General features: G+C 40.7%; 1 protein-coding gene across 2 annotated transcripts in view; it reads right to left on the minus strand.

The window, feature by feature from the left end:
• crebrf (creb3 regulatory factor) overlaps positions 1–12,562 on the minus strand; it is a 30,536-nt gene that overhangs the window by 6,534 nt on the left and 11,440 nt on the right. Inside the window, exons 2-7 of one of the 2 annotated variants that reach the window (XR_015520741.1) lie at positions 8,209–8,406; positions 8,002–8,127; positions 5,252–6,461; positions 3,238–3,432; positions 2,952–3,141; positions 32–459 (exon numbers count right to left, since the gene is read on the minus strand). Coding sequence is in view for 1 of the 2 variants with exons in the window: in XM_087301923.1 (XP_087158049.1) it covers positions 386–459; positions 2,952–3,141; positions 3,238–3,432; positions 5,252–6,461; positions 8,002–8,127; positions 8,209–8,325 (1,912 nt within the window). In the remaining variant the exon portion in view is untranslated. The remainder of the gene's footprint in view (positions 1–31; positions 460–2,951; positions 3,142–3,237; positions 3,433–5,251; positions 6,462–8,001; positions 8,128–8,208; positions 8,407–12,562) is intronic. The other variant, XM_087301923.1, reaches the window with a different exon arrangement.

Consider the following 12,562-nt stretch of genomic DNA (forward strand, 5'->3'; position numbering starts at 1 on the left):
ACACCGGCCCTCCAGGAACAAGTTTGGTGACCCCTGTCTTAGACGATTAGACCCAAACAGGCAACTAGGCAACTTTTCTGCTTGTATTAAATAAAGAAAATGAAAAGTAACATAATGTTATTAAACCCTCACTAAAAACAAATGTAACTGGGGGCCTAAGACTTTTGCACAGTACTGTGTACAAATATGTGCATTTACATTATTTAAGAAGCTTTCTAGGTATATAGAATCACTACACCTAAATATGTTGCATTTGGTTAGGACAATTTCAAAATTTGGCAAAAGTGCTCACTCTGTGTGGTCAAGAGAGAATCAATCATGGACATCCTACAATAAACAAACAAGCACTTGCTTTAATATTTAATTTCAATGTAAAACAAAGTACCATATTCGGTTCCAAGGCCCCACAGCTTGACTTTGTTGGCCTCATACTGCGCTTTCTTCTTTAGCCGGCAGGCCCTGGTGAAGAAAATCACAAAAAAAGCAATATTTTAGCTGGATGCTAGTATAATATTTCCATTTCATTGATCAAGTTAATTCACTTTAGTGTTGTGTATTTCAGCATTTTACTGATAAAGCATGACAAAGTTAAAGGAACCATATGATATTTTAAAAAGAAGAAAAGTCTGTTCATTTGATGTAATGCAGTATATTTACATGGCATAAGGTGTAAAAAAACACCTTTTTCCACCTATTTTTTCAACTACCTGATAAAGTTATTGTAGCCCATCTAAGTTTTAGGAACAACAAATAATAACTTGACTTCTGGTTGATTATTTGGTATCAGAGGTGGCTTACATGAAAGGTAAAGGCCTCTAGATTGTAAATATGATCATGCCTTGATTTTGATTATTTAATTAGGACAGTAAGCTCTGACTTTGCTTAGACAAAAGTCTTGTCACTTAACAGAAATAATGTACAGTATAGAATATAAAGTCATGGTGCAGTGGAGAAATAATGAATATTGTGTATGACTCCCATGAGCTTGGGCGACTGCATCCATACATCTCTGCAATGACTCAAATCACTGATTAATAAAGTCATCTAGGATGGCAAAGAAAGCGTTCTTGCAGGACTCCCAGAGTTCAAGATTCTTTGGATTCATCTTCAATGCCTCCTCCTTCATCTTACCCCACACATGCTCAATAATGTTCATGTCTGGAGACTGGGCTGGCCAATCCTAAAGCACCTTGACGTTCTTTGCTTTCAGGAACTTTGATGTGAAGGCTAAAGTATCCTTTGCCCTCTCCTGTGGTTTGTAATGTAATGGGCAGCACACATATCTTGATACCTCAGGCTGTTGAAGTTGCCATCCACTCTGCAGATCCCTCATACTGAATGTAACCCCAAACTATGATTTTCTTGGGTCCAAGCGGCTTCCAACAGGTCTTACTTGAATGCAGTTCAACAGATGATTCATAGGAAAAATCTACCTTCTGCCACTTTTAGAAGTCCTGAGTGTTGTGATTGGCTGAATTCCAACACTACATTGTTCTTTTCCTAACCGATGCATCGTACTATGATAGTTCAGCCGCGAGTTACGTTGTTGTTTGGGAAACGCATCCCAGATTGAAACGATTTTATTTTACAAACAATTTTGCATCTTCAGCACATGATGGAATCTCTTAGCATATGCCTTTGGCGTTGTTTTTACAATCTTCATACCAACTGATGTACACGTGTGGGGAAGGGCTGGAACAAGGCATTTTATGTAGGTGTGGATGAGTCTTAACTTTTATTAAGAATATCTTTTTGTGTTTGAAACTTCAGCCTTTGAGACTTCACACATCTCATCTATGCATTAACAGCTTGCGTCAAAACAAAGTTTAAAGAAATCATGAATTAGCATGATATGACCCCTTTTGGCCAGTTTATGTACTGCATTGCAATTCCAAAACAATAGTGTTTAAAGGGCCATGACACCCCCCACTTTCAGTTAAAGTCTACTTCAGAATTTTTTCAAAAGATGCATGAATAATGGGCGTGGAGCTCCGCGAGCATCGGGCAGGAGTGGGCGTGGCCAGCAGGGGAGAAGGTGAGCGAACAACTGTTGTAGTCAGTTAGCTCACAAAATGAGACAAACCGTGAGGAGGCGCATGAGTTTATAGTTTACAAAGTTAAAATGCAAAGAAATGAACAGTGCTTTAGTGCCCTGCTACATTTGTTATTCGTAATTTCATATACACATAACCACAATTTATATCATTATAAAGATAAGTGTGTTCATGTAAACACTATAAATGAGGACTTCTCCCTCAATCCCCGTATCCAACAGACTCAGTGCAGCAGGTCTCCTGACCTGTCTATTTTAACCGTTAGCCCTGCTGGTAATCTGGAGGAGTTAGGCAAACACAGCAGCACAGTGATGTGTCTGAATGTGAACGAACTCCTGATAAAAGACAGCGTCCGCCATTCTCTAATTCTCGTGCTGCTCTCCCGACAAAAATGCTAGAAGCACACACACAGCTTTGCTGTATGATCGGCCCTGACAAGATCGCGGGGGAAAACATGCAACAAACCCCGTGGATCATGGAAACAAACGCATATGAGCCTTCATGAACGGCTAAAAACTGTGTGCTAGGGTCCGTGTCTCAGCTCGGGCTTGATTCTGGCAGGTCTCATGAATAATTAAGCAGCCGGCTCTTCTCATAGGATAAGAAAACTCCGCTATGAATAATAATGAGAAACCGACGCGTCATCATTGCACTTGCAGTACTGCAATACGTCGCCGATTTTGATCCCGCCCCAAAAATCATTTTAAACCCGGAAGCTGAAATTAGCTGACAAAAGCTCAAAATTATCCAGTTTTCCCCACAATTAAAGCTGACAGGTGCTAACATTGTCTTAACTGATGCTCAACACACACACAAATCTGTTAATATAAAAAAAAAAGTTCTCCAGTGTGTCCTGAACCTTTAAATGATTAGTAAGTGATGCAGATGTGGCTTTACCTGGATGCAAGCTTGTTCTTCTCCTTTCGAGAGCGAGGCCGAGCAGTAAGGGGTAATTCACTGACGGGTGTCAGGTCACTGATGACTTTATTGAGCTTCCGGAGCTCATTGCCAATCTGAAGGAGCTTTCGAGGGTTTGGAGTAAGATCTTCCACATCCGTTCTCCGGGATTTCTTCAATGTGTACTTTCCTATACATGCAAGTCAAACATTGGTGTCAAACACATCAGCCTTAATGATTTTGACAGATAAGACAGACCCTATGAGGTGAACAGTAAATATCTAACCATGATGCAGGCCATTCTTTTGGTACATGTTGCTGGGAAGCGTGTCTCTGTCCCATTCGGAGGGTTTCAGCATGCGCTCCTGTTTGGATGGGATGATCTGCTCGCTATACTCCCAAAAGTATCGGCGCTTTCCTCTCTTCCTGGAAATCCCAGCTGTCAGGCCTTTGACATCATCGACCATATCAGTGTCACATCCTGTTTAAAAGAGGGGATTGTGATGAGGAGGAGAAGTAAAAACCTTTGTGCACAGAATCACTAAACAATTGAAATCGTTCATTTTTTTTCAATGTTTTGATTCGCACAAGTGACGCGAAAAACATCCTGCCAGTCTAGGATCAGACATAAATATAATCTGTGCTTTGTACCTGTTGTTAAAGGGTGCAAAAGTCACTTTTTTTTAGTTTGTAAGTTTGTGTGTGCTCAATGCAACATGTAGTCGCTTGGTAGCACTGAATTTCATGGAGCCAGATCAGTCTCAAAAATAATACATGTACAAAATACAATTCCTACATGCAGAGCACAATTCACATTTACAAAATCCAATTTGTAAATTCAAAGCACAATTTATGAATACAACACACAATTTGTGAGTTCACAAGTAAATGTCATAAATATTGTCGGCAAACAAATTGGATTTGTGTATATTATGAATCGTGTTTTGAATTTGTGTATTTTGAAACATTTATGAATTGTGTTCTGTATTTACGAATTGGATTTGTGTATTTACGAATTGTGTTTTGTATTCACAAATTGGATTTGTGTATTTACAAAGTGTGTTTTGTATTTACGAATCGTATTTGTGTATTTCTGAATTGTGTTTTGCATTTACTAATTGAATTTGTGTATTTACGAATTGTGTTCTTTATTTACGAATTAGATTTGTGTATTTATGAAACTGGTTTTGAATTTACGAATTGGATTTGTCAATTTAGAATTGTGTTTTGAATTTACATATTGGATTTGTGTATTTATGAATCGTGTTTTGAATTTACGAATTGGATTTGTCAATTTAGAATCGTGTTTTGAATTTACAAATTGGATTTGTGTATTTACAAAGTGTGTTTTGAACTTATGAATTGGGCTTATACATTTAAGTGTGGTTTGAACTTACAAATTGGATTTGTGTATTTTTGAATCATGTTTTGAATTTACAAATGGGATTTCAGTACGTTTAAATCGTGTTTTAAATTTCCGAATGAGGTTTGTGTATTTATGAATCGTGTTTTGTATTAACGAGATGGATTTGTGTATTTACAAATTGTGTTTTGAACTTACAAAATGGATTTGTGTTTTTTTTAATCATGCTTTGAATTTACAAATAACATCTGTGTATTTTTGAATTGTGTTTTAAATGTACAAATTAGATTTGAGAATGTTTGAATCATGTTTTGAATTTACGAATTGAATTTGTGTATTTACAAACTGAGTTTTAAACTCACGAATGAGATTTGTGTATTTTTGTATTGTGTTTTGTATTTACAAACTAGATTTGTGTATTTATAAACCAGGTTTTGAATGTACGAATTCGATTTGTGTTTTTTTAATCATGTTTTGAATTTACAAGTGAGATGTGTATTTTTGAATTGGGTTTTAAATTTACGAATTTTATTTACGTATATATGAATTGTGTTTTGAATTTAAATGGGATTTGTGTATTTATGAATCGTGTTTTGAATTTACAAATTTGATTTGTGTATTTATGAATCGTGTTTTGAACTTACAAATTGGATTTGTGTATTTACAAACTGAGTTGTGAACTTATGAATTGGATTTTGTAAACGTGAATTGTGTTGTGGATGTATGAATTATATTTTGTAAATGTCTTATTTTGAAACTGATCTGGCTCCATAGAGAATTTATGTACCTCCACACATCAGGCACTGTTTTCTAAATGTTCAATAAATAAGCAACAGCATCAGATTTGAATCAAAGTCAGTGTGTGAATCAATGCATCCCTATTGTTCAGTCATTTGGCTATAACAGTAACAAGACAAAACAAAAACACATTTCATACCTGGCTCTGAGAATGCATCGCTAGCATAGTCATCTTTATCTCCCTCATAATCCTCGTCATCCTCCTCTTCCTCTTCCTCATCATTCTCTGAGAGCTCATGTTCACTGCCAAACCCTTCATCGTGGTCTTCATCGTCTAAGTCCAACTCCTCAGCCTTTTCCTCCTCCTCCTCTTCTTCTTCTTCTTCGTCATCCACCTCTTCCTCTTCCTCTTCCTCCTCCTCTTCTATGTCAGCGGTCACCTTCCCTGCCAGCCTGGCCCTGGTCAAGAATAATGAGTAGTTGTGCTCTTCCTCCTTCTTTTTGTCTGCTGCCGAAGCGTCGGATCCAAGGGCACTCATGGTGAGCAAGGTTTCACTGCCGGTAGCTGAAGGGAAGTGGAGTTTGTGTGGCACAGCCCTTAGAGTCCCTACTTCTGGAGCGGGACCACTTGTTACCTCTCGTTTAGGTATCGCCACTCTCTTTTCGCAGCTAATGGACGAAGCAGTGTTGGCGGCGGTAATGACAGCTGGGTCCTCACTGACCAGTGAAGCAGTGGACTCCTGGATGGGAGTAGAGGAAGAAATACTAACCGGCTGGGCAGAGCTCTCTACCAAAGGCTTACGTGGTACGCTGAAGCATACCTTGGCTTTACGAACATAATCCGTGTTTTCCAGAAGCTCGGTTGATGTTTTGCTAGGACCATGAATTTGGGCCTTGGCCATTGTGTCAGTGCTGGAGGGAACAGGCCAGGTTGCCTTCTGGGATCCTTCGGCAAAGTCAGGCAGAGGGTTGCGACTTGATGAGGCGCCGGTCGAAGGGTTACTGAATCTATTGGTCTTTTTGGCCATGGTGGGAGTCGGAAACAAAAGCTGCTTTTGACCCACCAACAAATCAGGATGGTAAAGGGTGTCACAAACTGGCTGCGAGTCCTCACTGTTGAGCTGGGCCAGCGTGGGAGTCCGACTGATCACCTCCTCGTCTTGGTAAGGGCTGGAAAAGTCATCAAGGCCCAAGAAATCAACTTCTTTGGTGCCCCAGATGTCACAACTGGTAAGTCGGGTGTACTTGGTCAAGTCCTCCCAGTATGTGTCCCACTGCTCGAAATTGGAGTTGCAAGCAGGGTCACTGTCCACCAACTCGGGTAGATGATCCATGGTATCCAAGTCCTTGCAGTCCCCTACTGTGAAAATGTCTCCTCTAGGGCTCTGACGACAAGTCATGTCCCGATCCTGCAAACATTTAAAAATAATATAGTTACCTTTTTCAAACTTCACTGGAAAAACCATACAACGTCGTTAGTTAAAAAGAGGTGTACTTGTGACAAAATATAATCCTCATGATGTATAATGGCCTGTTTCCACTGAGTAGTACAGTACGATACGGTACAGGTCGGTACGGGTCACCTTTATCAGGCTTGTGTCTCCACTGCCAAACAGTACCAAATGATACTCTTTTGGTGGGCGTGGTGTACAACAGAAAGTTTCAGTCGCCGTCATTCTCACTTGAGGAAATCTCAAAGTAAAGCTGTACGGGTCGTTCACATATCACGATGCAATGTTTTGGCAGTGTATTTAAAAATGGCGGTTCCTTTGTTTTCATTCTCCTAGCTTGTGCACAAGCTACTGACGTATCTCTGTAAACCAATAGCGTTCAGTGGGTCTTGCTCCGCCTTTATGCTACCCTTTTGTTGTGCTAGATTAAGGGTGTACTCACACTATGAACAGTTGCCTTGAACCAGGCCGAAGCACGCTTGTCCCCCCCTTCCGTCTCCCACTAAGTCCCGCACTCACATTACATTCGGGCCTAGGCATGCTTCCGTTATATCCGTTCAGTAAAAAGTGCTTTCGCTCAGTTGAGATTTCTGTAGTTATATTGTTTTAGTTGTTTGGGATGCGGTCACACGCAGACAAATACTTCGCCGAACAGATCAGCCACTTTTGACGCTCACAAACAACCAAAATGCCCCATTCACATGGGGCTTTAGCGTCAACGCTCGACTGAAGGCGTGTCTGAAGTTGGGGCTAATGCGATTGTCATAGCAGCGTCAGCCAATAAAATTCAGTCAGCAATAGGCCACTGTCTAGCTGGTGTATTTACATACAGGATTAGATTAGCTGACGCTTCCGTCGGCCCTTAAAAAGCTTAGCTAGTCCCAACTTCTGCAGCCTGCATAGCCTCTGAAGTGGCGCCGACGGATCCACAATGCAGTTCGGCAACGCCTGACGTCACCCATTCAAAGTGAATGGGAAGCGTTGACGCAGACGCCCCGTGTGAATGGGGCGTAAGGTCCTCGTGTTGCAGGAATTAGGAGGTTTGCTGAAGGTGCAGCTGTCGTGCAGTGAGGGGTTTGCGTCTTTAGTAATCTACGACAGTTCGCGTTCATTGAACAGTAAGAATGATTAATAAATCCATATGAAACAGTCCCTTAAAAGTCACGTCTTTTCTTCAGTTTCGGGCTCAGGTGCGCTTTGCACTCACACTACAAGAGTCCAAGTGAACCACGCTTAGGCACACCTCTTCCAATCGGGCCAGGGCCGGCCAATTGAACAGCGCCTGACCCCGATTCAGAGCACTCACACTTCTCAAACCATCCCTAAAACGGGCCTGGGCACGGTTCGGATAGCATAGTTACTATCCGACTATTATATCCATTACTATTTGTGGCCAATTGATTTTACCCCACATCACATGTAGCCTTAGTAGTTTAAAAGCCTTTAGGTATGAATGAAAAAACTGAAACCAACACTAGTGAGGTATGTACGAACTCACCAGTTCATACATGAAATCTGGGTCAGAACTGTTAGCCAACAGGTCTGTGCTGGTCAGTGCCTGGTCAGCAAAAGAGCAGTTTTGAAAGGCATCCCCAAAGGGAGGATCCATTCCGCTAATGCTGGGCTATAAGCAAGAGAAACATGCCATTAAAATGGTTTCACAATAACTCAACGGGCATCAACATCTGAATGACAGGCCTCCTACCTGAGGCATTGCAGAGCACAGATCCTCAGTTCCTTGACGGAAACTTTTCTGGCACCTCCTTTGCCTCAATCTCCCTATCTTGTCGTCAATCTCTGGAGGAAGTTTGGTTTTAAACATAAAAAAGTTCTTGTTTTCAATATTGAGGCTTTAGCAGCACACTCAAGTCTGGCTGAGTTGTGCTCCTCACCTGACTGCGGTCTGAGAAAGGAAAACAAAACAGAAGAGAGGTTAGTTAGCACACATTTTAAATAACATGCTTGTTGACGTGACGTTGCATTTTGGACAACAACAAAAATAGTTAGTCTGCATTTACAATGTATCATTGGAATAATATTTGTCAATAGAACTAAAATTTGTCCCAAAACGTATAATGTTGGAAAGTGTATGCCAAAGGTGAACCGTACAAACTCTAACTGCTAATATTGCCAAAAATGCATTGGCTGCGTCCAAAATCGCCTACTACTCAGTAGGTACTACTCGTCAGCCGTTAAAATAGTACGCTCCATACAGTATGAATGTGAAAAGTATTAATTGAATTTGGACGTACTACTGTACATCCAACATTTTGTCATGGTCACGTGACCTACCTGCGTCGTCATGGGATAGAGCAGCGTGCATGGAATGCGCACTTCAAAATCTCGCTGAAAGTAGTAAGTCATCCGGGTACTTTTCGCATACTGATTTTCGAATTTTATGAATTCGGACATACTACTCGGCTCGCATACTGATTTTAGTGTACTATATAGTATGGAAGTATGCGATTTCTGAAGCAGCCATTGTGCGTTGTGGGGGTGGGGGGGGGGGGGTCATACAAGAGAGAGACTTAAAGGAAGAAGGTCTCACGTAGCGTTTGTGAGAAATACTACAGTAAGAACTAATCTTTACTAATCAGAATTTGTTGTGAAGTTGCATTGATGAGTCACACACAATATCGTTACAAAGTTCATGCGCACACACACACACACATACACACACACACACACACACACACACACACACACACAGATACACACGCACACCGCTGCTGACACACACACACACACACAGGCAGGCAGGCAGGCAGGCAGACAGACAGACAGGCAGACAGACAGAGCGCGCTTAGCACTGTTTTTGCACTCAAGTGTGACAGGATACAGGCTAACCTCCACTGCTGTGTGGATATCTGTGATGTTAATGTACAAAATAAACCTGATTTAACTTCCACAAACCAGGATTGAAGCTTCTTCTTTTATAATTGTTCTGACATGCGGCTGTGCTGATGAAGTAAAGCTGAAGTAAATCGCTGTAGTTAATTACACACGTGCTCTGTTTTAAAACACTTTAAACATGTGAAACTTACTCTTGATCACATTTGATGATGATTGCTGATCCTAGCGAACAGAACAGACCTTTTATTCCCGGTTGCTTTGCGTATGTCTGTCTGGTCTTGCTGACATATACACGTGACTACCGGAACATGTTAATGCGCGCAGCTGTCAATCAATTCGGTGTCCGAGTGAACCGCACTCCTACGTAAAGTTGCGGTCGGTCTGAAAACCGCTCTAATTGGTCCACCGTTTTTATGTTGTTAAATTGGAAAAAAAAGGACTGGGTGTGTTTGTATCACCCCAATACGATGGTCTATACACTATATATACACATATGTTTGTCCAAATAGCTTGAAAAGTAGAATTTTCACTATAGGTGCCCTTTAACACGTTTACAAATTCATGTGGATTGAACATAAAACAATTAAGTTATCCCAGTGAAATCTTAAGAATTGTGTTGTTTCAGCTCATTTTAAATAAGCAGTTTGAACGAGCAAAAGTGAGTGTTTTTTATGGTACAGTAATTTTTTTAAATAAAATTATTACTTTTTAAATCTCAAATTCAGCCTTTAAACAACAAAAACTAACTAAATATAACTAGAAAAATGCTTTTTTACTTGCCTATTTGTGTACAAAACAGAACACAAAAACCCTACACAGTCCGGTAAAGCAGGATATCTACAAACAAAATGTCACTTACAAGCTGCAAACTGGCACAGACTACGAAGCGCTGAGAGTAAACAGCTGTCAAAAGCAACTGTGTGCTGACATGAAAACAGCCACAAACAGGTTGGTTTCATAAGCATCAATGTTATGTTGTTGTTGTTTTGCATCTACAGAAACATTTTCTTAAAAGGCTCAGCCATGGACGCCAAAAAGTTACGGAGGTTGCCCGAGATCCACAGCTGAAGAGAAGGGAGCCTTAAATCGTATCGGTTTGGTAGGCGGCAATAGTGCAAAAGCATTGAACACTAGGGCTATTTTTAAAACGACACCGACGGCTCCCTTTCCCCTCGACTGACAGACAGCCATAGGCAGCAGGACCCGAATCGCTGGTCACTCTTTGCATAACAAATCAACAACAAAAAAATATATATGCTGGAGAGCATGTGAGGCTTGTGCTGACCAGCTTCAGCGCCGAGCAAAACAATCCTGTCTCTCGCTTGTGCTTGATGACATCACTTCCTGCTTGCTGCACTGAGCGAGTCAAATAAGCATCTTATCACCCTTTGGCTTTTGTGCACGGCAGGGTTTGCATACAGCCCACAGAAGCAGCAGAGTGAGAGAAAGAAAAACAACTGAGAAACATTTCCTTTTTTTTCTGCTTACTCACTGACAGCCTGCAAACTAGAACTACATTTAGGACTTTCTACAGAAAATATGTAGCATAAAAATACATTTCATTGAACAAATACACTATGTACACATAGAGATTACCTACAGTGGGGGAAACAAGTTTTGAACACGTCACCATTTTTCTCAGAAAACATATTTCTAAAGGTGCTGTTGATCTGAAATTGTCTCCAGATGTCAGTAACAACCAAATAAATGCTTGTATGCAAAGAAAACAAAAGTCATAAGTTTACAAATAAGTAATAAAATGAAATGACCCTGGGAAAAGTATTGAACACATGAAGAAAGGGGGGTGTAGAGATGCATGGAAAGCCCAGACAGCAGCTAAAATCTCTTAGTAGTTCCTCAGCAACCCTCTACCCTTCCTCATTTTGAAGCACAATATGCTGTCTTCTTTTCCAGGGATGCCCATGCATATTTCAACAAGACAACCACATTCTGCACACATTACAAAGCTCTGGCTGCAGAGAAAGAGGAAACAGGCACTTAACTGGCCTTTTGAAGTGCAAAACGTATCAATGAAGACCCCATACTTTTGCCCATCTCAAGACTTGTTTGCAGGAAGAATGGGACAAAATTACACCTGAAACACTTCATCACTTGGTGTCTTCAGTCCCTAAACGTCTTTTAAGTGCTGTGAAAAGGAATGGCAACATTACAAAGAGATAAATGCTTTACTGTCCCGAACTTTTCTGATTTGAGGTTGTAGTAGAGCCACGCCTGGTGGCTGTTCAAATACCATGGCATTCCCTATAGGCTCAATACTCTGAGAAACGAGTCACGTTTTACTCCAGCAGCATCACGTAGTGACCTGGCCACTAAGAATGGTTCAGAATCCCTCTAGCCACTATGCAGGACTGGTATCTGTCATTCCCAAGACAAATCGATGCTGCATTGGCCAAAAAAAGACGCCCTACACCCCTGACCTACACCATACTAATGACTTATTGTGGTCTAAAACCAGGTGTTTCAGTTTCATTGTTCAATGCCTGTACTTTCATAAATGTTAATAAATTCAGTCAAATGTTAATAAATTCCGTCATCTTATGAGAATGGTTATTGGCTGCCCATGGTATTGATTTAATATCAATACTAGAAGTACATTGACCAACGGGTCACTTTCAACGACAAAACCACTGCGAGTGCGAATGAGGCAGGAGTATGATAAATAATAATGTTTAGCATTGAGGTCAACCACAACAAGCAGCAGCAAAACTGGGGCTGAATATTAAGGATGATAGGCCAGACGCCTTGTTAACTCATCTCACCACGAGCAGCATGTGAAGAAATGACTACCCAAGGAGACTTACACACCAGGGTTGTCACGAAACTGGAAGTTAGTACTAATCAATACAGAATTTTTATTTGCTGAATATTCATAATTAATAATAATGTGTTATAATTAATCAGTTTCATTCATAAATTTTGTTAATTTCGCTACAAGTGCTCAACAGAAATGACTATGATTGGCTGTGAAGGTCATCGGTTCACTGAACTCCCCCCTGTTTACTGAGTGTCATTAGCTGATCACTCGTATAGACAAACCAGCTGATCGACGTGACTTTAAAAGGCTCCAGTGTCCCTGTATCTATGAATACACTCAGTAGACCGCAGTGAGTTCGGTAAACTAATGACCTTCATAGCCAGTCATAGTCATTTCTATTAATAATGTGAACACAACGGCAAATCAGCGC

The sequence above is a fragment of the Danio rerio genome, chromosome 21, assembly GCF_052040795.2.
Source record: "Danio rerio strain M-AB ecotype USA chromosome 21, GRCz13ab, whole genome shotgun sequence".
NCBI classification, from domain to species: Eukaryota; Metazoa; Chordata; class Actinopteri; order Cypriniformes; family Danionidae; genus Danio; species Danio rerio.